Source organism: Scyliorhinus canicula, chromosome 1 (genome assembly GCF_902713615.1).
Source record: "Scyliorhinus canicula chromosome 1, sScyCan1.1, whole genome shotgun sequence".
NCBI lineage: Eukaryota > Metazoa > Chordata > Chondrichthyes > Carcharhiniformes > Scyliorhinidae > Scyliorhinus > Scyliorhinus canicula.
The window spans coordinates 308,645,627-308,673,496 of NC_052146.1; the positions used below are offsets into that span (position 1 = coordinate 308,645,627).

At 48.0% G+C, this 27,870-nt stretch overlaps 3 protein-coding genes across 3 annotated transcripts in view; all 3 read left to right on the forward strand.

The window, feature by feature from the left end:
- LOC119976673 (butyrophilin-like protein 2) overlaps window positions 1-3,124 on the forward strand; it is a 74,380-nt gene extending 71,256 nt beyond the window's left edge. Inside the window, exon 6 of the mRNA XM_038817357.1 lies at window positions 428-3,124. The gene's annotated coding sequence lies outside the window, so the exon portion shown is untranslated. The remainder of the gene's footprint in view (window positions 1-427) is intronic.
- LOC119976659 (guanylate-binding protein 1-like) overlaps window positions 1-27,870 on the forward strand; it is a 460,193-nt gene that overhangs the window by 268,117 nt on the left and 164,206 nt on the right. The gene's annotated exons all lie outside the window — the stretch shown is intronic.
- The window catches only part of LOC119977107 (tripartite motif-containing protein 16-like), a 67,934-nt gene continuing 44,726 nt past the window's right edge, over window positions 4,663-27,870 (forward strand). Inside the window, exon 1 of the mRNA XM_038817713.1 lies at window positions 4,663-4,705. Coding sequence (XP_038673641.1) covers window positions 4,663-4,705 — 43 coding nt within the window. The remainder of the gene's footprint in view (window positions 4,706-27,870) is intronic.

The following is a 27,870-nucleotide window of genomic DNA, read 5'->3' on the forward strand; positions in this document are numbered from 1 at the left end:
ATTGGAAAACAATGTTTCTCTCCATCTACCTCATCAAATCCCTTAACTTCTGCTTTCCTCCTGTTTGTGTCATCAGCAGATTTATCATCCAACTCAGTGATGATTTGTATCCGGCACTCCACTCCTCACACCTTTCTGACTATTTACCCCTACTCTCTGCTTGCTGTTAGCTAATCAGTCCTCTGTCCAAGCTAATTTGGTACCTACCGCCTACACCATAAGCTTATTTTGCATAGTAACCTTTGGTGTGGTTTATTGCATACTTGAAACCAAGTTTTCGACATCCTGAATGTTCTGTGAAGGACTCTGTATAAATCTATAGACGTAATATAATCCACATTCTAATTCCCTGTATGGAGGCTACCCAACTCCATGTGTTGTACCCGGATGAATTGGAATGTCTATTAAATCCTGTTCTTATTGCCAGGTTCCCTCCTGTGTGATTCTCACTGACGACTCTGTTGGTTTAAAGGATATACCTGGTGTGAACGCAAGATGAGCGGCGAACGGGTGAAAGGAATCTTTCCACCCTGTACACAAGGACTTGTTCTCTCTTTTTTTTTCCTATTGGAAGACACCAGAGCCAACGTAGTTTCAGCACCCGACCTTCCTGAGTGCAGCTCTTCACAGAAATTAGTGCCTTCTTGAAAAAGAAAATGATTGTTTTTGCACTTTACAAGTGTAGGTTCAACACTGTGTCTCAGAGTTTCAGCATTAACCCTCCTTTATCACAGTGAAGTTCAAATCTAACTCATTTACAATCTGGAATTCTGCAGCTTGAGAGATGTAATTTGTGCTAACTGGTGTATTTCTGCTTTATAACTGGCATGCTGGTTGCATTACCCTTTTTGTTTAGTTTGCAGAGAGCCTGACTTGAATCACCCCAGTTAAAGTGGGCACAGCTTGCACTGTTGTTGACTCGACACAATGTATTCCCTTCCCCCAGGACGTGAAAATTCTAAATTAGGTCATGGGGAAAATTCCCCTTGGTCCAGGCTCCCTGGCAAGCCACAGGATAGACAGCTAATATTAGTCATAATATGTTGAGTCCTGAGGATTTCATTTTTCACTCACACAAGAGTCATGGTGCTCAATTCTCTAAATGTTAGATTTGCCCAATTTTTCCACACAGTGGGAACGCTGCTACATCTTTCTAACACAGGAGATGGCCAGTATGTATTAATTCAATCATGTCAAATCCCGTTCTCCTTCATCTCCCTAAAACCCTGTAGCTTCCCCTGCTTCGCATGTGCCATTCGCCAGAAAGACGCAATGGTCTCGACCGAGGACACTTCCTGCGGCAAAACACCCCAGCTCTGAGTCGACAAGCATTTTCCTGAAACCTCACTCTTGATGACCACTTGAATTGATGGCTGCTCAGCCAGAGGCAATAGTGTTTTTCTTTCCCCAATTCTGCCTGCAGAACATTTTTGTTAAAAACCTTATTACATTGGCTATGTTACAGAACGGAGGGGGGAGGGTTGGGACATTCTTTCTGGTTGCTGGCATTGAGTTAATTTCCTCGCCCAAATCCATTGTCACTCTGTGTGATTTATAGAATTGGCCCCAGTGTTCCAGGCGTGGCCAAACTAGTCCCTGTACAATGATCACTTAATGTCGGAGAACGGTCCACACATCTTTAGCAGCTCCTGGGATTTAGGCTGTATTCCAAGATCTGGTTAGTTTTCCTTTTCACTACTGCACACTGCTGTTGAGATGCCCATCAATACATCACCGCCTCTTTCTAATAATAATAGTCTTCATTGTCACAAATAGGCTTACATTAACACTGCACTGAAGTTACTGTGAAAAGCCCCTACATGTGTAATGCAGCCTTGAGCTGCTTAATTTATGTTTTCCTTCCCCAGCCTCGTTAACTCACGCACGTAAGCCTCAATCCGTCTTCTTGCACAACTGATAGCTCAATCCCAAGCCAGCTGGTTAAGTCTGAAATGAGACATTGGTACTTTTCTCAATAATAGGTTTATTTACAGGATGCAGAATTTAATATGTTTGCTTTCTACCACCCACCTCTCTGTCCCAACAGTCTCTGTTTTGAGTATACTTTTAACAAATTGGCAAGTTAACAAATCGTCAAATTGTAGAGACACCCCATTGAAGGGGGGCACAGTAACATAGGAGAATGTTTTTAAAGGAACCGTACTAAATTAAATGAAAATATAATTTTGGGGATTGACTGAGCATTCCAGTGCCCGCAGCGGGTGCAGAAGACCTCGAGGTTGCTAGCAAACAACCTCGCCAAGCTCCTTCGCCAAGGGCACCCGTCTGCGAACTTGGCTGCGTAAAACGGTCTCTCTTTAAAAGTGCTGTAAGTATTTACTGAAACGGTGCCCTTCACCTGTCTGGCTTAAACAATATAATTAACACACTTACAACAACTTCGAGGTTACTCACTTGTTTTGCTGATGTGTAAAGCAGTAGACCGTAAAATGGGATGTTTGGGTCCACATGGTGCAAATGAAGTGTTTAAAGTGTGACTTTCCGTTTTGTAAATTTTTCATTCCGAAGAGGACGAGGAACTCTGTGTACTTTGCAAAGCATTCCCTGAATGACTGCTCTGTTTTTGTGTTCTTTGTAATATTCGTATCTGATATGCGAGTTTCATTGTGCCATATGCTGCTGTAACAGTCTGCTGTTGAAAATGAAGAGCGGGGAATGTTAAACACTGCTATAACTGTCCTGCTGTTAAATACATAATAGAACCATACAGCCCCTCGAACCTGCTCCACTATTCAATAGGACATGGCTGAACATCTGCACCACCTGCCATTCCCAGATCCATTGATTCCCTTAGTGTTCAAATTTCTATCAATCGCAGCCTTGAATATTCTCAAGCACCCAGAGTAGAGAGCTACAAAAATTCACAACCCTTTGAGAGACCCTTTCTCGTCTCAACCCAAATTGTTCGACCCTCTTATCTGGAGACCTTGCCCATGTGTTCCCTCCCTTTGGGAAAAGGAGCAATTGGCTGTGTTGGCCTGGAAGCCTCAGTCCATAGCTCTCATCAGTGTTACTTCATTCCTGGTCCACTTCCGTTTCATTAATACTGTTCTATAGATTGTACTTTCTGTTTTGCAGTAAATAAGCACTTGGTTAATTTGGATTTACCGTGTAAGGATCTTTAGTAACTTTGAGCTCATTAACGTGCCCTGTGCTATTGCATGTTGTCTATCTGGTGCAAGGCTGTGTCACTGTACTGTATTGTATATTGCATTCCGTCAGGGTAGCATCTCCATGTGCTCAGGACTGTCTCACTGTGCTTTTATAGGCAAACGCAATGCTGCAGTGTGTTCTATATTTTACTGTGAGACCATTGAGTTCTCAATGGTTCTTCCTGTTATAGTTTCTAATCGCACTGTTGTGTAGGTCCTCACACACTGAATACTAATTTAACCACGCCCCCCCCCCCCCCCCCCCCCCCCCCCCCGCCCACCCCCCACTGCTTACACCATATGTTCACCTGCATCACAGTGTTAGGCTATAACTGCAGGATCTCGGCCCCATATACCGGAACTAGGAACCAGCAGGGACAGGTAATGGTGTCAGAAATGTAACTGATATGGACTTTCAGAAGCCATTTGATAAAGTACCTCAGAAGAGACCGTGAGCTAAAGTTGAAGCTAATGAGATTGAGAGAAAAAAAATAATTGCCCTGGTTAGGAAATTAGCAAAGTGGCAGGAGGAAGAGAGGAGGGATAATGGGTAAGTATTTCAATTTTCAGGATATGACTGTTGTTCCGTGAGGAATCTGCATTGTGGCCACAGAGACGGAGGAAGAGAGGAGGGATAATGGGTAAGTATTTCAATTTTCAGGATATGACTGTTCCGTGAGGAATCTGCTTTGTAGCCACAGAGATTCACCATATTTACCAATGACTTGGATGGTGGAGTAAAAATCCACAAATCCAGATTTGCTGACGGCGTAAGTGACATTTTAAGTCACGTACATGAAAACACAAAATTACAAGCGATAGACTAAGTGAATGGGGAAAACTGGCAAATGGATTTCAATGTAGGAAAGTGTGAAGTCATCCAGCTTGGGTCTAAGTAGTATACAAATGGTGAAAAGCTGAAACAGTAAGAGTCCAAAGACATTTGGATGTCCAACTATATGGATCATTAAAATGTCACGAACAGATACGGAGAGTGACGAGGTCATTAGTAGTGTGTCTGCCTCCACCACGCTGCCTTAACATTATTACAATTACACAGCTCTTGAGTCCTTTCTGTGGATTGTTTGATGTTTTGTAACTAACTACAAAGCTGAAAAAAGAAATCTTTGTATTCCGAAACTTCCACCTCACCGATGAGGCTTCAGATCAATCCACCTCCAACAACCTGCTTTGAAAACTCTGCTCCTGTTTTGCCAGCTGTTAACAAATTGCACCACAGCTGCGGAGACAATCCACAGGATTTTAAAACAAACAACAAAGGCATTGTAAATAAAACAACCTACTGAAAAAGTCAATTTGCCCCAATCTCTCCATTTTAACAGATCCTTTAAAACACTTGAGGATTCTGATCCTCATTTTTGCCAAAAAAAAAACTAATCTGTTCTTCCTTGGTCCTATCTGTGTACCACATTTTTCTGAAATCCATCCATTAGATTTTGAGATATGTTGTTCACAAACAGACTAACAAATGGCATTGAAAATATTCGCTCCACTCGCCTTCAGTGGCAGAGGTAAGAATAAAGGTTAATCGAATGCTGGCCTTTCTATCTAGAAGACTAAAATACAAGGGGGTAGAAGCCATGCTTAAGCTATACAAAGTGCCAATTAGATCACACCTGGAGTTACTGTGAGCAGTCCCGGGCATCGCACCTTGCACTGGGGGTGCAGGTGAGGGTGAATATACTAGCCTTGGAGGAAGTGCAGTGTAGATTATTAAAATAACACCTGTTCGGCAAACATTGAATTACAGAGAGGTTACACAAACTAGGGGTGTTTTTGCTGGAATTTAGGAATACGGTTATTTGATCAAATTTTTCAAGATAGAAATTTTCAAGATAGAAATTACTTCTGCTGGCGAGGGAGATCAGGATTAGGGGTATATGCTATGTCGGACCTTTCTGAAGTGAAATTAGAAAATTATTTTCGGAAAACTAACTAAAATTAGAGAGTTTGGAACTCTTTTCTGCAAACTGCAATTGATGGTAGATCAATTGTCAATTTTAAACCTGAGATTGAAAGGCTTTTGCGAGCCACATGTATTAAGAAATATGAGAGAAAGTTACATGTCTGGAGTTGGGATATGGAACATGCCTAATAAATACAGAAAACTCAGCCGATCAAGCAGCATCTGAAACAGCGTTAGCCTTTCAGATCACTGTGTTTATTTCAGATTTCCAGAATCTGCAGTATTTTGCTTTTGAAAGGGCCAAGATGGCCTCCTCCTGTTCTTGGCTAAAGGCCTGTCAATCAAACCAAAGATGTTGAACGCCGTCACAGCAGAGTGTGATGAGGACTGGAGTACAAGGATACCTTCACGATCTACAGATGGCATTCCTGTAAATGGGGGTTACCTGTTTGTACAAAGGAAGTACCTTGAGCTCACAGGAGTGTTGTGACTCCCCAACACTGCTGTCTTCCAGTTTCTGTAACCCTTTATGTGGACAGACATTTCCCCATCTGTACCCAATATTTCTGAATATTTTATAGAATAATCTGATTTTCACTGTGCTTTGGGAAGAGATCCTTGCTTTGTATCAACTATTTGTGATCGAGGACACAGCTGTGTGGCTTGATTTTAAGCATTCTTGTTTCACATTTAATCACAGAGCTGCCTTAAACCCTGTAACGGTCAATCATAGGACAAGGTCAATGTAACGGTCAATCGTAGGACAAGGTCAATGTAATGGTCAATCATAGGACAAGGTCAATGTAATGGTCAATCATATGACAAGGTCAATGTAACGGTCAATCATAGGACAAGGTCAATGTAATGGTCAATCGTAGGACAAGGTCAATGTAATGGTCAATCATAGGACAAGGTCAGTGTAATGGTCAATCATAGGACAAGGCCATTGTCACAGTCTATCATAGGACATGGTCAATGTAATGGTCAATTGTAGGACAAGGTCAATGTAATGGTCAATTATAGGACAAGGTCAATGTAATGGTCAGTCATAGGACAAGGTCAATCTAATGGCCAATCATAGGACAAAATCATTGCAATGGTCAATCATAGGACAAGGTCAATGTAACAGTCTATCATAGGACATGGTAATGTAATGGTTAATCATAGGACAAGGTCCATGTAATGGTAAATCGTCGGAAAAGATCAATGCAATGGTCAATCATAGGACAAGATCAATGCAATGGTCAATCAGGATAAGGTCAATGTAACAGTCAATCGTAGGACAAGGTCAATGTAACGGTCAATCATAGAACAAAGACAATGTAACGGTCAATCATAGAACAAAGACAATGTAACGGTCAATCATAGGACAAGATCAATGCAATGGTCAATCATAGGACAAGATCAATGCAATGGTCAATCAGGATAAGGTCAATGTAACAGTCAATCGTAGGACAAGGTCAATGTAACGGTCAATCATAGAACAAAGACAATGTAACGGTCAATCATAGAACAAAGACAATGTAACGGTCAATCATAGGACAAGGTCAATGTAATGGTAAATCATAGGACAAGGTCAATGTAATGGTAAATCATAGGACAAGGACAAAGTAACGGTCAATCATAGAATTGTGTTAACGCTCCAGTACTGGACATGCCTCTGAATTGAATCCTTTCCTTGTCTGTCATTGGATGTTTTCATGGTGGCATTGCGTTCAAGGGCAATTAGGGATGGGAAATAAAGGTTGGCTTAGCCAATGGCGCTCACATCCCATGAAGGGATTTTTGAAATAAGGTAATGTCATTAAATCAGATCGGTCATATCCTGGTAAAGTAAAAGATTCCTTATTGTGATTAACATCATGAAAACCACAGTGACTAAACAAATCTTCCAGCATTTTAATCCTTGTTACAGCCTTCCTATACAACAGGGGATAGTTTGCTTTGTTATACAGTCGATCCAACACACATGTACACATTGATGTTTGTCATAATATGTTCAGTGAGTTACCAGTGCAGTCAGCCAAATGCCAACAGGTAGTTCTGAACAAGTGCTATAAGATGAGTGATGTGTTCTGCTCCACCCTGAGGACACCACACAGGGGTTTGCTGAAAGGTTGAACATGATGTTCTGTGCATTCCTCAACTCTCTACAAGTGCCAAACTATTGGGTTAGGTGCCTTGGCGCCGAGCTCTAGTCGGCCAAGCAATGATTGGAAAAGTTGCAAGATTTGGAAGGAAGCTGAATGACTCAACACTAAGCAATTCAAAGGGGCATCCAGGTGGTGAAATATTGCAGCTCTACGTTCAGGGTCATCTCACCCAGAGCCAGTCCAGACAGAAGCAGGAGGATCTCTGAAGGTGGCTCACCCTGTGTCGCAGAGTCATCTAGTAATGAGCAGCCCTTCTACTTACTGGGTGACATCTTCCATCGTAATTGGCCAGCTTGACCAGATTTATTAATTGCCTTTCAACCTAACCTGTCGTGCCTTGAAATAAATTATAAGCCAGTGTTTGAATTGTCGTAAGACCAATTTAATGTGTAAAACTCAAACTGTTTTAAGTAATTTATAAGCAACAATAAAATGCTCTCAATCAATTCCTGGTCCCAGATTCATAGGGGTGTACTGGCTGCAAAATCCTGTTGTAGGATATTGAATGTGAATTATGCAGTGTTATTATCATCCGTTGCTCCAATTCTCAAGACTTCAAATTACACCGGGGAATGCAGCTAATGTCCAGCCTGAGCTCATCTGGTCTGGCATCTACAATGTTGAGTTGGACTCGATCACGGGCGGGGAAAAGTCCTTTCAAATAATTTTTCCTGCTGGACAAAGAAGTTCCCTCAACTTTGCTTCGTCATACGCTCCCACGCTGGGCGAAGCACAGCTTAAAGCTCCCTCTACTGTCCCAATAATTTGAGCCAGTGCCATGTTCTTCTGGTCAGTTGCGTGCAACAGCAAATGAGCCATCCATCTACTCGAGGTTGGGGTCTGCTCATGCTGGATGCCAAGCTAGCATTCCACCTGCTGAATCCGCATGGCTGGGGTTCCATGGTGAGCACTCTGGACTCTGAATCGGGCGATGCCAGTTCAAATCTCAGTGGAACCTTTCAACTGGCTGAAGCCTATGATTTCTGTCCGAGAGGGCACTTCTTTTAAATTGGCATGGTAGCACAGTGGTTAGCACAGTTGCTTCACAGCTCCAGGGTCCCAGGTTCGATTCCCGGCTTGGATCACTGTTTGTGTGGAGTCTGCATGTTCTCCCTGTGTCTGTGTGGGTTTCCTTCGGGTGCTCCGGTTTCGTCCCACAGGTCTCAAAAGGCTTGCTGTTAGGTGAATTGGCCATTCTGAATTCTCCCTCTGTTTACCCGAACAGGCGCCGGAATGTGGCGACTCGGGGCTTTTCATTGCAGTGTTGATGCAAGCATCCTTGTGACAATAAAGATTATTATTATAAAAGTGTGATTGAGAGGTCGATATAATATTCACTGGCAGGGAGCTTGGTTCCTTGGTCAGATGCCCATATCTTAGGGGATAGAGGCATGATTTGATACTAGAATCAGATGCTCACATCCATCAGGGAATGCTCCCTCAAAAAGGGAAGGGAAACAAATCCAGATTCCCTTGGATGTCAAAAGTGATAGAAATTTAACCAAAAGAAGAAAGATTGTGACAGGTGTCAGGTAGAAAATCCAATTGAGAAGCATTCTGAATAAAGAAGGTGCAGAGCAGAGCAGGAAAAGCAAATAAAGAGAGTGTGAGAAAAGAGACAGGCAGCCAATGTAAAATGGAATCCCAAAGTCATCTGTTGTCCTATAAATAGTAAAAGATGGTAAAAGGATTGTGTCCAGTTAGAGATCAAAGTGGGAATTTATGCATGGAGAGGCAGAGCTGGGGTATTCAATTAACAGAATTAACAGCGCAAATTGACCTGGGTATGGTATGATTTTGATTACAGAGACATGGCTGCAGGATGAAAAAGGCTAGCGCTGAATATCCAAGGGTACTTGACATTCAGGAAGAACAGGCAAAAAGAGAAAGGAAGCGTAGTTAGTTGAGGATGAAATCAGTGCCATAGCGAGAAGGGACAATGGTTCAGAAAACCTAGATGTACAATCAGTCTGAATGAAGCTAAGAAGCAACAAGGGGTGGAAAACATTCATGGAAGTTGTCTATGGACCCCCAAACAAGGTCGGGTGGGATTAAACAAGAAATCAGAGATGCATGTAGCAATGGGACTACAGTAATCATGGGTGACTTTAATTTACATATCAATAATACTGTGGTGAAGTCTTGAGATTGATTAAGAGGTGAAAAATGGAATATGAGAGTAAATGTGCGAGGAAAATAAACATGGACTGGAAAGCCTTCTATAGGTACATGAAAAGAAAAAATGATTAGTGAAAACAAATGTAGGTCCAAAACAGGAGAATTTATAACAGAGAACAAGGAAATGGCAGAGCAATTCAACTTCTACTTCAGTTCTGTCTTTATGGAAAAATACGCAAATAACGTTCTAGAAATGCTAAGGAACCATGGGCGCGATTCCCCGCACTCATGACGGGGCGGAGAATAGCGGGCGGCGTAAATTTTTACGGACACGCTGGTCCGACGCCCTCCCGCTATTCTCCGCCCCACCCCACGCCCGCCTCCCGACACGAATCGCTGCCCGCCGTTTTTTTACGGCGAGCAGCTATTCACCCCTGGCCGATGGGCCGATTTCCAAGGCCTTTACGGCCGTTGTTATGAACGTAAAACACACCTGGTCTGACCGTTCGTAAAAATGGCCGTAAAGCCCCGATCTGGGGAACCATGGCACCGATTGGCACGGCAGTACCACGGCCGTGCCAAGGGTGCCATGGGCCCTCGATCAGTGGGCACCGATCGCGGGCAGCGGGTACTTACCCCGCGCACTCTTTCTCCCTCCATCGCCCGCTGTATCCATTCGCGGGGCGGCTGAGGGGCATACCGGCCCGCGCATGCGCGGGTTTCACGCATATGCGTGATGACGTCATCGGCGCATACGTGGGTTGGAGTCGTCCAATCCGCGCATGCGCGGCTGACGTCATCTGACGCGTCAGCCGTCGCTAACTCTGGCTAGCGGGCTTAACGAAATTCGTTAAGCCCGCGATGCCGGAGTTCACGGCCGCGCGATGCTAGCCCCGACCGGGGAGCTGAATCGGTTCCTGGTCGGGGGGGGGGCGGAGGCTGGCGTCAAACCCGCCCGTTTTTGACGCCAGCTTCCCGAGTCTTCGTGACGCGGGAGAATCGCGCCCCATGGGTCTACTGAGAAGGAGGAATTGAAGTAAATTAGTACACAAAAAAAAATAATGATAGACCCCCCAGATTCTGTTAATCTACCTCCCAGGGTTCTAAAGGAGGTGGCCATGGGAATAGTGGATGTGTTTGTCATCTTCTGATATTATATCAGAAGATTCTGGAACAGTCCTGGCAGATTGGAGGGTAGCAAATGAAACACCGCTATTTAAAAAAGGAGGGAGGGAGAAAGCAAGGAATCATAGATCAGTTAGCCTGACATCAGTAATAGGGAAATTGATAGAGTCTGTTATAAAGATGCAATAACAGGACACTCCGAAAATATCAAAGGGATTAGACAAAGTCAATATTGATTTATGAATGGGAAATCATGTTTGACAAAGAAACTGGAGTTGTATCTAGCGGAATCGATAAGGGTGAACCAGTGGATGTGGTATATTTGGATTTTCAGAAAAGTCCCACATAAGACGTTAGTGTGCAAAATCAAAGCACGTGGAATTGGGTGCAATATATTGGCGTGGATTGAGAATTGATTCATGGACAGGAAACAGAGTAGGAATAAATAGGTATTTTTCGAAGTGGCAGGGGTAACTAGTGGGGCATTGTAGAGATCAGTGTCCAAAGTATTTACAGTGCAGAAGGAAGCCTTTTGGCCCATCAACTCTACACCAGCCCTTGAAAGAGCTTCCTACTAAACGTGGATGCCAAATTGCTAGCTAAGATTCTGGCCACAAGAATTGAGGATTGCGTCCCAGGGGTGATAGAGGAAGACCAGACTGGGTTTGTTAAAGGCAGACAACTCAATACCAATGTCTGGAGACTTTTGAATATTATTATAATGCCCTCAGAGGGAGGGGAGGCGGAGGTGGTAACAGCGATGGATGCGGGGATAGTCTTTGACCGGGTGGAGTGGGAGTACCTGTGGGAAATGCTGGGGAGGTTCGGGTTTGGTGAAGGCTTTATTGGCTGGGTGAAATTTCTGTATCAGGTGCCTGTAGCAAGTGTATGTGCAAGCTGGCTGAGGTCGGGGTACTTCGACCTCCACCGGGGAACAAGGCAGGGGTGGCCCCTGTCCCCATTACTATTTGCCCAGGCAAGAGAACCACTAGCTATGGCACTGAGAGCCTCGAGGAACTGGCGGGGACTGGTTCGGAGGGGGGGGTGGAACATCGGGTCTCGTTGTACGCGGATGATTTGCTCCTGTACATTTTGGACCCTGTGGAGGGGATGGGGGAGGTTCTGCGGATCCAGAGGGATTGTGGTAGTTTTTCAGGGTACAAACTGAACATGGGAAAGGGCGAGTTGTTTGTGATCCAGGCCAAGGGGCAGGAGGAGAGACTGAAAGAGCTGCCGCTCAGGATGGTGGAAAAAAGTTTTTGTTACCTGGGTAGACAGGTGGCCAGGAAATGGGATGCCCTGCACAGGCTCAACCTGACCCGGTTGGTGGAGCAAATGGAAGGGGGACTTTAAAAGGTGGGACATGCTCCTGCTGTCACTGGCAGGGAGGGTGCAGACCGTGAAAATGACTGTCCTCCCCAGATTTTTGTTTGTCTTTCAGTGCCTCCCCATCTTCATCCCCAAGGCCTTTTTAAAGCTGGTGAGTAGGATCATTACGGGTTTTGTGTGGGCAAATAAGACCCCACGAGTAAGGAGATCGCTGTTTGAGCGCAGTCCGGGGGCGGGGAGTGGGTTGGCGCTGCCGAACTTTCGCAACTAGTACTGGGCGTCCAATATAGCTATGATTAGGAAGTGGCTGATGGGGGGGGGGGGAGGGGGTGACAGTGTGGGAGCAGCTGGAGGCGGTGTCATGTAAAGGTACTAGTCTAGGAGCTTTAATAACAGCTCCTTTGCCGTACTCGCCGACCCATTACTCCACAAGTCCAGTGGTGGTGGCGACACTGCGGATCTGGGGGCAGTGGAGGAGGTACAAGAACGTGGAGGGAGCGTTGGTCTGGACCCCGATATGCAACAACCACAGGTTTGTCCTGGGTAGGATGGATGGTGGGTTCCAGAGCTGGCAGAGGGCAGGCATCAGAAGCATGGGAGATCTGTTCATAGACAGAATCTTTCCCAGTTTGAAAGCGCTAGAGGACAAATTTAATCTGCCGCCAGGAAACGCCTTTAAATATCTGCAAGTACGAGCCTTCCTGAAAAAACAGGTAGTGGCCTTTCCGACGCTGCCGCCACTGAGGATACAGGACAGGGTGGTCTCCGGCACCTGGGTGGGGGAGGGGAGGGTGTCGGATATCTACCAGGAACTACAGGAGGCGGAGGAAACCCCGGTGGAGCCTCCCCGGACAGGCGCCGGAATGTGGCGACTAGGGGCTTTTCACAGTAACTTCGTTGAAGCCTATTCGTGACAATAAGCGATTTTCATTTTCATTTCATTTCATTTCAAGGGCAAGTGGGAGGAAGAGCTAGGTGAGGAGTTGGAAGCGGGTCTGTGGGCAGAGGTCCTGGGCAGGGTTAATTCCTCCTCATCATGTGCCAGGCTCAGTCTAATTCAATTTAAGGTGGTCCACCGCACACATGACGGCAGCGAGAATGAGCAAGTATTTTTGGGGGAGAAGACAGTTGTATGAGGTGCAAGGGCAGCCCTGCAAACCATGTCCACATGTTTTGGGCATGCCTGGAGCTTAGTGTTCTGGCAAGGGTTTGCGAGGGCAATGTCCAAGGTGCTTAACACACGGGTGGTGCCGAGTCCAGAGATAGCAATCTTTGGGAGTGTGAGAAGACCCGGGAGTTCAGGGGGCGAAAGAGGCCGACGTCTTGGCGTTTGCCTCCCTAGTAGCCCGGAGACGGATTTTATTAATGTGGAGGGACTCGAAGCCCCCGGGGTAGAGACTTGGGTTACCAACATGGCTGGGTTTCTCAGCCTCGAGAAAATAAAGTTTGCCTTAAGAGGGTCTACACTAGGGCTCTCTCAGAGGTGGCAGCCATTCGTCGGCTTTCTCGGGGAAAATTAAAATGTCGTCAGCAGCAGCAATCCGTAGGGGGTGGGTGGGGTGGGGGGGTGAGTGCTTCATTGGGATGGTGTGGGAAGACTGTGTCGCGTGGGGTAATGTCTATTTAATTGTTATTGTATATTCTCTTTTTGCACTATGTTAATGTTCACTCTAGTTTGTTTTGTTATTATTGTTACTACGGTTTTATTATGAAAAATTTTGCAAAACCTTAATAAAAATACTTTTTTTTAAAAAGAAAGAGCTTCCTACTTAAGCCCACATCTCTACTCTATCCCAGTAACCCCCTTTGGACACTAAAGGGCAATGTAACGTGGCCAATGCACCTAACCTGCACATCTTTGGGCTGTGGGAGGAAACCGGAGCACCCGGAGGAAACCCACGCACACACGGGGACAACGTACAAACTCCACACAGACAGCCACCAGAGGCTGGAATTGGACCTGGGTCCCTGGAGCTGTGAGGCAGCAGTGCTAATCCCTGGTACACCGTGCCACCCCAGTGCTTGGGCCCCAGCTATTCACGATATATATCAGTGATTTAGGTGAGGGAAAACTAAGTGGGATGTGAGTGGCGAGGGGGATGTTTCGAGACTTCAAGGTGATTTAGACAAGTTGAGAGTGGGAAAATACATGGCCGATGCAATATAATGTGGATATATGCAAAGTTATCCACATGGACAGAGAAACCAAAAGGCAGAGTATTATTTAAAAGATGATAGATTGGAAAATGCTGATGTATAAAGGGACCAGGGTATCTAGCACATCCATTACTTAAAACAAGCATGCAGGCCCAGCAAGCGGTTAGGAAGGTAAATGGTATGTTGTCCTTCATTGCAAGAGACCATGTAATAATAATAATCTTTATTGTCACAAGTAGGCTTACATTAACACTGCAATGATGTTACTGTGAAAGGCCCCTAGTCGCCACATTCCGGCGCCTGTTCGGGTACATGGAGGGAGAACTCAGAATGTCCAATTCACCTAACAAGCACGCTTTTCGGGATTTGTAGGAGGAAATTGGAGCACCCGGAGGAAACCCACGCAGACACAGGGAGAACGTGCAGACTCCGCACAGGCAGTGACCCAAGCCGGGAATCGAACCTGGGACCCTGGTGCTGTGAAGCAACAGTGCTAACCACTGTGCTACCGTGCTGGCCAGTACAGGAACAAGGATGTCTTATGGCAGCTGTACAAGGTCTTGGTGAGACCACACCTGGAATATTGTGTGCCGTTCGGGTTTCCTTATTGGAGGAAGGATATACTTGCCATGGAGGGATTGCAGCCACGGATCACCAGACTGATTCCTGGGATGGCAGGATTGTCCTATGAGGAGAGATTGGGTCGACTGGGTCTGTATTCACTGGAATTTAGAAGAATGAGAGAGGATCTGATCGAAACATATAAAATTCTGACAGGGTTGGACGGACTAGATACAGGGATGTTCGTTGCTGTGTCTCGAACGAGGGGTCGCAGTCTCAGGCTATGGGGTAGCCATTTAGGGCCAGGTGAGGAAGAACCTCTTCACTCAGAGGGTGGTGAACTTGTGGAATTCTCTACCACAGAGAATGTGGAGGCCACATCACTGAATATAGTTAATAAGGAAATCGCTCGATTGCTAGATTATAAAGGCATCAAGGGGTATGGGGAGAACATGGGAAGTATGCCATTGAGATAGAGAACCAGTCTTGATCATATTAAATGGAGCAGCAGGCTCGAAGGGCCGAATGGTGGTAAAAGAAGGAGTAAGGCTGATTATGGATCAAAAGGAGGATTTACACATAGAAGCAGGGGGTATGGCTGAGATATTAAATGAATACTTGGCATCTGTCTTTGCCATGCGCAAGATGCTACCTGGGTCATGATAAAAGTTGTAACAGGTGGCAGAAGAAGCTCAGTGCAAAATAAAAGATACAGGGCGCAATTCTCCGCACTCACGATGGTGCGGAGAATAGCGTGGCTCGTAAAATTTTACGGCCACGCTAGTCCGACGCCCTCCCGCTATTCTCCCCCCCCCCCACGCCCGACTCCCGATACGAATCGCTGCCGCCGTTTTTTTACGGCCTGCAGCGATTCTCAGCTGTCCGATGGGCCGAGTTCCCAGCCCTTTACGGCTGTTTTTACGAACGGCAAACACACCTGGTCTGGCCGTTCGTAAAAACGGCCGTAAAGTCCCGATTTTTAAAACCATGGCACCGATTGGCATGGCAGTACCACGGCCGTGCCAAGGGTGCCATGGGCCCGCGATCGGTGGGCGATCGGTGGGCACCGATCGCGGGCAGCGGGTCCGATGCCCACGAAATTCGTTAAGCCCGCGATGCCGGAGTTTACGGCGGCGGCATGCTAGCCCCGACCGGGGACCAGAATCGGTTCCCGGTCAGGGAGGGGGGGGCTGGCGTCAAACCCGCCCGGATTTGACGCCAGCCTTACGATTTCTCCCCCTCTGGGAGAATCGCACCCACAATTTTTAATGGAGTAGAGGAGGAGAGGAACCTGGGTGTATGTGTGACTAGATCATTGAAACTGACAGGACAGGTTGAGACAGCAGTTAATAAAGCATGTAGTATTCTTGGCATTATTAATACGGGACATAGAGTACAGGAGCAAAGAGATTATGTTGAACTCATATAAAACACATTTTAGCTTCAGCTAGACTAACGTGTCTCGTTCTGGGCGCTGCACTTTAGGACAGATGTGAATACATTGGAGAGAGGCAGTGGCGTAGTGGTATTGTTACTGGACTAGTAATCCAGAGACCCAGGATAATGCGCTAGGGACCCAGATTCAAATCCCACCACAGCAGATGGTGAGATTTGAATTTAATCTGGAATTAAAAGTCTAATAAAGACCGGGTCAATTGTTGTAAAAAAAACATCTGATTCATTAATGTCCTTTAGAGAAGGCAACCTGTCGTTCCTACCTGGGCTGGTCTACATGTGACTCTAGACCCACAGCAACATGGTTGCATCTTAAATGGTCGTGGGGGTGGACAATAAGTGCTGACCTGGCCAGTAACGCCCACATCCCATGAACACATTTTTTAAAAGTGGAATGATCCAGGGCTCAGTTATGAAGAATTTGGGACTGTTTCCCTTGGAGTATAGAAGGCAAGAGATTTGATAGAGGTATTCAAAATCATGAGGGATCTGGACAGATACTGTACCCATTCAGGGGCTGGTTTAGCTCACTGGGCTAAATCGCTGGCTTTTAAAGCAGGCCAGCAGCACGGTTCGATTCCCGTACCAGGCGCCGGAATGTGGCGACTAGGGGCTTTTCACAGTAACTTCATTGAAGCCTATTCGTCACAATAAGCGATTTTCATTTCATTTCATTTTCATTTCATTCATTTTGCATTTCATTCATGCACAGATCGAGAACACGGGGGCACAGATTTAAAGTAAAAGAAAAAGTACAGGAGATGCTGGAAATCAGAAATAAGGGGCGAGATTCTCCGACACCCCGCCGGGTCGAATTCTCCGGCGCCGGAGATTTGGCGAGGGCAGGAATCTCGGCGCGCTGGTCGGCGCCAACCCCCCCCCCCCCCCCTCCCCCCCCCCTCCCCGCCCCCAGCGATTCTCCGGCCCGTGATGGGCCGAAGTCCCACCCATTCTATGCGTCAAAGGCCTTCCACGCCGGCCGGCGGGGCACCAACCACTCCGGCGCTGGCCTAGCCCCTGAAGGTGCAGAGGGTTCTGCACCTTTGGGGCGGCCCGATGCCGGAATGGTTCACGCCACTCCACTGCGCCGTCACTGCCCACCCCGCCAAATCCCGGAGAATCCCGCCCAAGGTTACTTTACCTAATGCCACTATTGGCACCTTCTTTCATCCTTAATGCTACCATTAACACCCCCTTTGTCTTCAATCCATGACGCCTTTGTCGATCTCTCCTTAGCTCCCTCCTATCCATGACCTTCTATTCTGCTCCATTCTTTCCACTCTACTCTCCAACTATAAAATCCATCACATTTCCGACCTTCTTTAGCTCTGAAGTAGAGTCATATAGACTCGAAACGTTAAAATATTCACACTGTTTCTCTCTCCACAGATGCTGCCAGACCTGCTGTATGTCCCCAGCACTTCCGGTTTTTAATTACAAGTTTGAGTAGTTTGTAAAGGATCCAAAGCAATTTGAGAAAGAACGTTTTCACACCGTGAGTGGTTTGGAATGCACTGACTGAGAGTGTGGTGGAGGCAGGTTCAATTGAAGCTTTCGAAAGGGAAGTAGACTGCAATCTGGAAAGGACGAATGTGCAGAGTTACGGGGAGAAGGCAGGAGAATGGCGCAAAGAGAATTTCTCATACGGGGAGCTGGGGCAGGCACTGTGCGCGGAATGTCCTCCTGTTCTGTAACAACTCCGTGACTCAGTTAAGCACAGAGTTGAATGCCAGCAACAGTACTCCACGTGGATATCAAGGCCGGCAGAAGGGTGGTTGGGTTGATGCTCATTCTGATGGTATGGTCACATGTCCGTTTTGAACACACACGTGCAGAGTTCAGTTCTTCTCCTCTGCCCAGGGCTCCATGCTGTTAACTATGATCTGAGCTCAACGTGCACCAGGCAGGTGTTGAACCCATTGACTGAGCAGCAAGCAGTAAAGGCTGGAGAAGCAGGTTGACCACGGTGGAGGGCTCAGTGCACAGTTTGACAGCAGTAAGTGAAGGAACATCTTCGTCAGAGCCCCGATCAGTAAATGGATGGAGTGCAGTTGGAGAACTTTGTCTGTAAATCAACAGCAACACGACTTCATTGCTTTGAAACAACTTATATTTGAACACCCAACAAGGTAATACATTGAAGGAGCTTCTGACGATCGTTATAATGCAAAAATCGACACTGAGCCACATGGGATAATACCCGGCCAGTGATATAAAAATTGGGTCAAGAAGATAGGTTTTAAGGAGCATTTCAGGAAGGATTTCCAGAGCTTTTAGACTTCAGCATCTGAAGCCAAAGCCTCACGGAATGATGGAAATCAAGGGCTTATCCGAGGCCAGAATTGAAGACAGACAGATTTCTTGTAGGGCTGGAGGAATTTACAGAGGTTGGAGAAGTGAGATCCTGAGGGATTTCTAAACTAAATCTTTTTAAAGAGTGAAAAAATATTGAATATTTGGACTAACGTACAGTTAGAAATGTAAGGGATTCAGATAGTTTAAATTCTGTACAGTCTATTCCTGTGAACAATCCAGATTGTAGTTTTATAACTACAAGGACGGTCACCTCAGCACTTTGCTTTACCGCAAGCCTACGGATAACTTCACGATGCTCCACGTCTCCAACGTCCACCCCAAACACATTCAAGAAGCCATCTCCTATGGACAAGCCCTCCGTATACACAGAATCTGCTCAGACGAGGAGGAACGTAACAGACATCTACTGATGCTGAAAGATGCCCTTGTGAGAACGGGATATGGCGCTCGACTCATCGAACGACATTTCAAACGCGCCACAGCAAAAAAACACACCGACCTCCTCAGACAACAAACACGGGACACAACCGTCGGAGTACCCTTTGTCATCCAGTACTTCCCCGGAGTAGAGAAACTACGACATCTTCTTCGCAACTTTCAACACGTCATCGATGAAGACGAACATCTTGCCAAGGCCATCCCCACACCCACATTACTTGCCTTCAAACCATTGTTTGCAGCAAATTACCCAGCCTTCAGGAGAACAGCGACCACGACACCACACAACCCTGCCATGGCAATCACTGCAAGGCGTGCCAGATCATCGACATGGGTACACGTGAGAACACCACCCCAAGGTACGCGGTACATACACGTGCGACTCGGCCAATGCTGTCTACTTCATACATTGCAGCAAAGGATGTCCCAAGGCATGGTACATTGGCGAGACCATGCAGATGCTGCAACAACGGATGAACGGACATCACGCAACAATCGCCTGGCAGGAATGTTCCCTTCTAGCCGAGGAACACTTCAGCAGTCAAGGGCATTCAGCCTCTGATCTTCGGGTAAGTGTTCTCCAAGGCGGCCTTCAACTATAACTGCGATGGCCGGGAACCCAATCCAGGTCAATTGCTGGCAGTCAGCTATGCTCACCACTATACCACCATCGCTGCTAAGAATTTACAGTACCCAATTATATTTTTCCAATTAAGGGGCAATTTAGCGTCGCCAATCCACCTAGCTTGAACATTTTTGGGTTGTGGGGGCGAAACCCACACAAACACGGGGGGGAATGTGTAAATTCCACACGGACAGTGACCCAAAGCCGGGATCGAACCTGGGACCTCAGCACCGTGAGGCCGCAGTGCTAACCCACTGCACCACTGTGCTGTCTCCAAGGCGGCCTTCAGGATGCACGACAATGCAGAATCGCCAAGCAAAAACTGATAGCCAAGTTCCCCGCACGCCTGAGTACGGCCTCAACCGGGACCTTGGATTCATTTTTTTAAATTTAGGGTACCCAATTCATTTTTTCCAATTAAGGGGCAATTTAGCATGGCCAATCCACTCACCCTGCACATCTTTGGGTTGTGGGGGCGAAACCCACGCAGACACGGGGAGAATGTGCAAACTCCACACGGACTGTGACCCAGAACCGGGATCGAACCTGGGACCTCGGCGCCATGAGGCAGCAATGCTAACCATTGCACTGCCCTAGGACCTTGGATTCATGTCGCATTACATTCCCCCCCCCCCCCCATCATTTGTTCTGAGCTTGCAAAATCCGACCAACGGCTTGAGACAATTCACACCTCTTTAACCTGGGGTTACCCCTCTCTCCAGTCGCTCTGTCTGGACCTGTAAATACTTAATTATCTACAAAGATTCACATTCAAAGCATTATCTTGCGTCATTGACTTTGTCTATATATGTGTTTGCGCAACCCACTTCTTCATTCACCTGATGAAGGAGCAGCGCTCTGAAAGGTGGCGATTCCAAATAAACCTGTTGGACTTTAACCTGGTGTTGTATGACTTTTTACTGAGCTCACCCCAGTCCAACGCCGGCATCTCCACATCATAGTTTTATATGATTGCGGAACGTTATAAAGCGGAAATAAGCCTTTCTGAGTGGAGAAGGGAAAAGCTTTCCGAATATGTAACCAGAATTCGATTTTATTTAGCCAATGTATTCAAGCTTGCAGCTCTATGAAAAGAGTGAATGGGAAGCTCGCCTGCACCTACATCATTGAAAAGATGTGTCTAATTGTCATCATCCATTTTAATTGGTATGTTATTGGCCTATATGGGGGAATACCATCCTCCTGTTCCTATTTTCTATATTTCAATCATCCCGAAGGAAACTATTCATTTAAAAAAATAAAAACAACCAACCAGTGATTAACAGTAAGTACTATGCCCAAGATTTTCACACTTTTACACAAAAACAAGTTATGTAAAAAATAAACAAAGCAAGCACCACTAATTTAATCACTATGATTTGGGAAAACTTAGAGTATAAATCCAGTTCCCTTTTTACTTCCTAATTTCACCCACTTAAACATTACAAGATCCCAAGGGCCAATTCACCTCTCTTTCTGGAGCCAAGCCAAGTATGCCACAGCCCTCTGAAATTCACTTTGATTTTGCTCAGTGTTCCAGCTGTTCTCTGAGATGTAAGATTTCAGCGGGATTCTTCCATTAGCTTTTGGCTAAGTGACCCTCCAACGTTGCTGGAAGACCTCATGACTGCCTGCTCTTGAGATCAAGCTTGGGCCTTACAGAATTTGTGTTCAGTAATTTGGAAACAATGGATACCCTTTGTTCCGAGTGGTCTCGATGCTCCTTGCTCTGGCTTTAGGCAGAACAAGGCTGTTTTCTCCCACAACTCCTGGGCAACTCTTGATCCCACAGCCACTTTCCTTCTCCTGACAGGCTCTCAGTCTGCCTTCTCCAAGCTCCAACCAGGCTCACTGCTGACTACGTATCTCTGTGAGCAAATAAATTAAAAGGGAACATTCCTTACCCCCACATCTCCATGGCAACATGGAATAACTGTAAACTCCTGTCACCAACAAATCTCAGCGATGGACCATCCATTATTTAAGTTTTTGCAGGATTGGACCCTGACCATAATAAATACACGTAGGTTCCGCTTTTACCTGGAGTTATCCTAACTCTGTTTGTCAGTTTCTCAAACGTGGTTTCCATTTTGTCACCTAGGATTCTGTCTGAAGCCAGGCAACACTCTGCAACACAGATAGGGCAATGAGGCAGGTCCTTAATCATCCCAACCAGAGCAGGGAGTGACCGTATCCGTGTTCTGATACAGGTGAATGGCCACATGCTCCAGGTGGAGTAGGATACGGGAGCTGCCATTTCTGTGGTGACGCAGAGCACCTTTGATCTTATTAAACGGGGTGTGAACACTTTGACTTTGGCTGTCACTGCGCTCGTTCGGCCACTTATTCTGGGGAATGACTGAATATTGTGGGGATGACTCTTACTCCGGTAGTTTATGGGCACCAATCAGTGCGCCTGCCCCTCGTTGTGGTGCAAGGAAGTGGCCCTTGCCTGGTGCCCACGATTGGCTACACCAGCTGCAGTTGAATTGGCAATATATTCGCCAAGCAGGATCTGGTGGACTATGGTACCGAACACGTTCTCCAGGTTTTCCAGCCAGGTTTGGGTACAGGTAAAGAGGCCGTGGCCAAAATCCAGGTGGACCCGGAGGCCCAGCTCCAATATTTCTGTGCCTGTCCAGTTCTCTGGGCATTAGTGGAGAAAGTTGAGACTGACCTTTGTCGTGTGAAGAGTTTGGGCATCATTAGACCTGCGCGCTTCGCTGATTGCACGGCGCCAGTGTTCCCTGTCATGGAGTCGGATAAGACAGTCCATCTCTGCAGATGCTATAAATTGACGGTGAACCCGGCCTCGGGATTGGACCATTATCCTTTCCCCTGCATCGAGGATCTTTATGCTACATTGGCCAGTGGCTGCACAGTTACAAAATTGGAGATGAGCAATGCTTAGCTGCAGTTGGAGCTCAATAAACCCTCACGGAAGTTGGTCATGATCAATACGCACAAGGGTCGCTATGAGTAGACCTGACTCCCATTCGGAGTGTCCTCGATGTGCGCAGTCTTTCAGCGCATCATGGAGAACATCCTGTGCAGATTGCCGTGTATTGTGGTTAACAAACACGCGTGTTAATCGCAGGGACCACGGACCAGGAACATTTGCAGAACCTCGAGGAAGTGTTGAAACGCTTTTTTGAGCATGGGATCTGCCTGTGCCACACGAAGTGCATGTTTCACGCAGAAGAAGTCGTCTATTTGGGGTACCAGCTGGACAATGATGGCCTGCACCCGGTCGCCAAAAAAGTGAAGGCCATCAAAATGGCCCCCGCACTACCAGAGGCCACAAGCTTTGCTCTTTTCTTGGATTGGTCAATTATTATAGGAGGTTCATTTCAAATCTGACAACCGTCCTGACCATCCCCGCCCCCCTCCATACCCCCCCACCCCACCGCCCCTCCCACCCCACCCCCCCACCCCCCCTACGCCCCCCCACCCTACCACACCGCCCCTCCACCCCCCTCCACCGCCCACCCACCCACCGCACCCCACCCCCCCACCGCCCCCCCACCCACCCCACCGCCCCCCTATCCCACCACACCGCCCCCCACCCCCACCCCCCCACCGCCCCCCCACCCCACCGCCCCCCATTCCCACCACACCGCCCCCCCAGCCCCCCATCCCACCCCCCCGCCACCCCCCACCCCCCCCCCCCACCCTACCACACCGCCCCCCACCCCCCCACCGCCCCCCCACTGCCCCCACCCCACCACACCGCCCCCCCACCCCCCTACCCCACCACACCGCCCCCCCACCGCCCCCCCCGCACCACCCCTCCACCGTCCCACCGCCCCCACCCCACCACACCGCCCCCCCACCCCACCACCCCCCCCACCCCCCCACCCCACCGCCCCCACACCGCCCCCCCACCACCCCCCACCCCACACCGCCCCCCAACCCCACCACACCGCCCCCCACCCCCCTCCACCGCCCCCCACCCCACCACACTGCCCCCCACCCCACCACCCCACCGCCCCCCCACCCCCCTCCACCACCCCCCACCCCCCCACCCCACACCCCACCCCCCACCCCACCACACCACCCCCCCACCGCCCTCCACCGCCCCCCACCCCACCACACCGCCCCCCCCCCCCACCCCACCCCCCCACCGCACCCCCACCCCACTGCCCCCCCACCCCCCTCCACCACCCCCCACCCCACCACACCGCCCCCCCCCACAGTAAAGGGATTCGTTATGTATCCACTGCCCCATGCCATTCGACATCAAATGGATTGACAGAGAGGGCCATGAAAATTGTTAAACAGGAGCTAAAGAAGCAGACTTTGGACTTGATGTACACCAGACTGGCACAATCTTTATCCTCGTACAGGACCATGCTGCACGCAGTAACTGTGGTGGCCCCCACTGAAATGTTAATGGGTTGTAGGCTTTGTATCCGACTGCATTTGATTCTCCCGAAGGTGTGCTGTGTAGTGAATGTAACTCCGTAATTCACACTGTATTGTATATACATGGGTCCATGCATTTGTAAGCGCAGTTGTGTTACCCGACCACTAGGGGGAGTAGCGCTGGGAACGCTTAGGAGTTTGTACAGGGCTCCACCCTTGGCTCCGCCCATGACTCCCCCCCTGGACTGCTGTATAAATACCAATGCTCAGAGTCAGTCATTCAGTTCATCGAGAGTTCAACGTGGAACAGGCTGGCTCTGTTGTAAGTAGATTAAAACCACTGTTCATATCTTAAAGCACGTGTCTAGTGAATTGATGGTTCCATTATGCTGTAACCAAGATTTGCAAGGTAATTGCGGGGTTCAATGTCGACCTCCTCAACACATTGCAACTGCCGACACGGTATTCATTTGTAACTTCGAAGACCGTGCTCGCTGGCTCTCTCGGATCGTCGCCCATCAAATGAGATCAGCCTCTTATCAAGTTCAGGTCCGAGGACAACTGATGAGATGGTGTTTGGATCGCATTTGCTGATGGAGGTTGCCCGGAAGAAGCCTGCCCTGGATCCTCTGCTTCCATTGCTGAACCAGAGCGCTGTGACACCTGCAGTCTGCGTCGACGCTGACATGCCCCACGTTGTATTTTCAGATGGAGACACAGACGTCTGAGGTCTCGGATGCCTCTTGCCAATCGCCCACATCGGCATTTCTGCCGCAGATGCCTTTTACTGTCCAGGCGTACGCAGACTGACCCGGCGTATTGGGTACGCGACGAGAATCTGACATTCAAATGAAAAAAATGAAAATGGCTTATTGTCACGAGTAGGCTTCAATGAAGTTACTGTGAAAAGCCCCTAGTCGCCACATTCCGGCGCCTGTCCGGGGAGGCTGGTACGGAAATCGAACCGTGCTGCTGGCCTGCTTTGTCTGCTTTCAAAGCCAGCGATTTAGCTGAGTGAGCTAAACCAGCTAAACCATTGTCCACCTGCTCTTCCTTCTCCTCCTCACCGCTCGTCGAGGGGTTCTTCAGACATCTTTGGGGGGGAGCGGGGATGTAAAATCTTGTACGTGACTTATGAGATGAGAATGATTATCTTCACTGTGGCCATCGCAGAGTATGAGCTCCGCCCACTATGGGGCGGGAGATCTCCGTTAACCTCTGCATAAAAGGTCAGTCAGCAAGGCAGCAAGCAGAGAAGGAACCTGGTAAGGCTCCGTCGCGTTAGTGTATAGACTGATATTGTGAATAAATCAAACTTCTTTATTTTATTCAGTGTGGACTCCCCGTATCCTGATTAAACCGGCTTCCAATTTCCACTCCTCTCACCTTCAGATGGTCCATCTGCTTCCCTTCCTTGACCTCTCTGTCTCCATTACTAGTGAGAGACTGACAATATTCATGAAATATCCAGTGACTCCCAGAACCACCTTGAATACAGCTCCTCCCACCCCGCTCCCTGTGAGGATTCTATCCCATTCTCCCAGTTTCTTCACCTCCGCTCCATCTGTTCTGATGATGCCACCTTCAAAAACAGCTCTTCGGACATCTCTGCCTTTTTCCCCAATGAGGTTTCCCCTGTGCTCGACACGGCTCTCAACTGTGTCTGACCCATTCCCCACACCCCTGCCCTCACCCCTTCCCCTCCCTCCCTCCCTCCCTCCCTCCCTCCCTCCCAGAACAATGACAGGGTCTTGCTTGTTTACACCCACCAGCCTCAACATTGAGAGGATCACCCTCCGCCATTTCCACCAGCTCCAGCAGGATGGCAGCACGAGACACATCTTCCCAACACCCCCATCAGCATTCCGCAGGGACCACTCCCTCTGTGACACCCTGCTCCCTTCCTCCAGCACCCCCATCAGCATTCCGCAGGGACCACTCCCTCTGTGACATCCTGCTCCCTTCCCCCAGCCATCAGCATTCCGCAGGGACCACTCCCTCTGTGACATCCTGCTCCCTTCCTCCAGCCATCAGCATTCCGCAGGGACCACTCCCTCTGTGACATCCTGCTCCCTTCCTCCAGCAGCCCCAAATCCTCATCCCCTTCCCACACCACCTTCCCTTGTAATCACGGAAGGTGTAACACCTGCCCCGTACCTCCTCCCTGTCCAAGGCCTCAAACGCTCCCCTCAGGCCCAGCAGTCTTTCACTTCACCCCCTTCAATTTGGTTTAGAAATAGAAATAGAGAAATACAGCACAGAACAGGCCCTTCGGCCCACGATGTTGTGCCGAACTTTTGTCCTAGGTTAATCATAGAATTTTGGACACTCAGGGAAATTTAGAATGGCCAATCCACTCAACCTGCACATCTTTGGACTGTGGGAGGAAACCGGAGCACCCGGAGGAAACCCATATACACAAACACGTGGGTATTTGCTGCTCCCAATGTGGTCTCCTCTACACTGGAGAGACTAAATGCAGTCTGGGTGACCGCTTTGCGGAACACCTTCACTCAGTCGGCAAGAATGACCCAACCTTCCTGTCTCTGTCATTTCAGCTCAGCATCTTGCTCTCATGTCCACATGTCCGCCATTGGCCTGTTGCAATGTTCCAGTGAAGCCCAACACAAACTGGAGAAACAGAACCTCACCTTCCAATTGGGCACGTTACATAGAAAGGTGGCCATTTGGCCCTTCGAGCCTGCTCCACCATTCATTGTGATCATGGCTGATCCAATAGCCTAATCCCACTTCCCCACCATATCCTTTGACCCTCTTTGCCCCAGTTGTTATACCTAACTGTTTCTTGAAAACAGTGTTTTTGCCTCAACTACTTCCTGTGGACGTCCGGACTCAATATTGAGCTCAACAACTTCAGACTGTGAATTTTCCCCTCCATCTTAACCTCGTTTTTGTGTTTTGTTTCCTTTGTCTGTCCCAGTGTAAATCCCCTCTCCCCCAACCCCCACAGGGCCATCTGTCACTTGTTCTTCAGTTTTGCTTCCACTGAGCACTGATCTTTGTCTGGATATTAGCAGGTTCTGCAATCGTATCGTTATCAACTTCCTCCACCTCTCCCTCCAACTATATAATTCATTATATATCTTTCCCCTGTCCTGTTACAAAGAGGAATCATTACGACTCAAAGCGTTAACTCAGTTTTTCTCTCTTTCGGTGCTGCCAGACATGTTGAGTTTATCCAGCATTTTCTGTTGATACTCAACGTGTTTGTGCGCGCTACCCATCCTGGGAAAGAGCCCAAACCCAGAGCTTGTGGCTCGGAGACAGGGACAACCCGTTGTGACATAAGGACTGATGCACTATCAATTGCACGAAAGACTCAGGTTGGGTACAACTGTGGCTTTATTACAGTCAGATACGTGGCCTCCTGCTGCAGCTGGCCAAATGGCTGATCAGAGGAGGACACACATATTTATACAGCTCCTAGTGGGCGGAGATAGCCGGCAGGGGCTACCGGCGAACCTGTAGTGCAGGTCCTACCTTACATCCCCTAATACAGGTGCACACAGTGGTTCACCACATGCACCTTCCTGGAATTCAATTTATCTACATTTAAAATTCAACTTCTGAACTTAAAAGTTCTTATTAAAGTTGTGAAATCAGATATTCGCAACAGCATCTTCACCCATGATGTGCGGGTTCAAGTTGTAACGGGTGAATTGTGCTGTCAATCTCTGAAATCACTTCCTTTTCACACTTGTCAGCCTGGCCTGTGGATCGAGTGCATTTTTCTCACCATCAATGTGGCTTCAAATGGTGAAAAGCAAGATTCTTCAACCTGGTGAAATTGGAGCTTCAAAAGTGTCAACATTTTGTTGCTAATAGTCTTTAGTGTCACAAGTAGGCTTACATTAACACTGCAATGAAGTTACAATGAAAATCCCCGAGTCGCCACATTCCGGCACCTGTTCGGGTACACTGAGGGAGAATTCAGAATGTCCAGGGGCTGGTTTAGCACACTGGGCTAAATCGCTGGCTTTGAAAGCAGACCCAGGCAGGCCAGCAGCACGGTTCAATTTCCGTACCAGCCTCCCCGAACAGGTGCCGGAATGTGGCGACTAGGAGCTTTTCACAGTAACTTCATTTGAAGCCCTACTCGTGACGTAA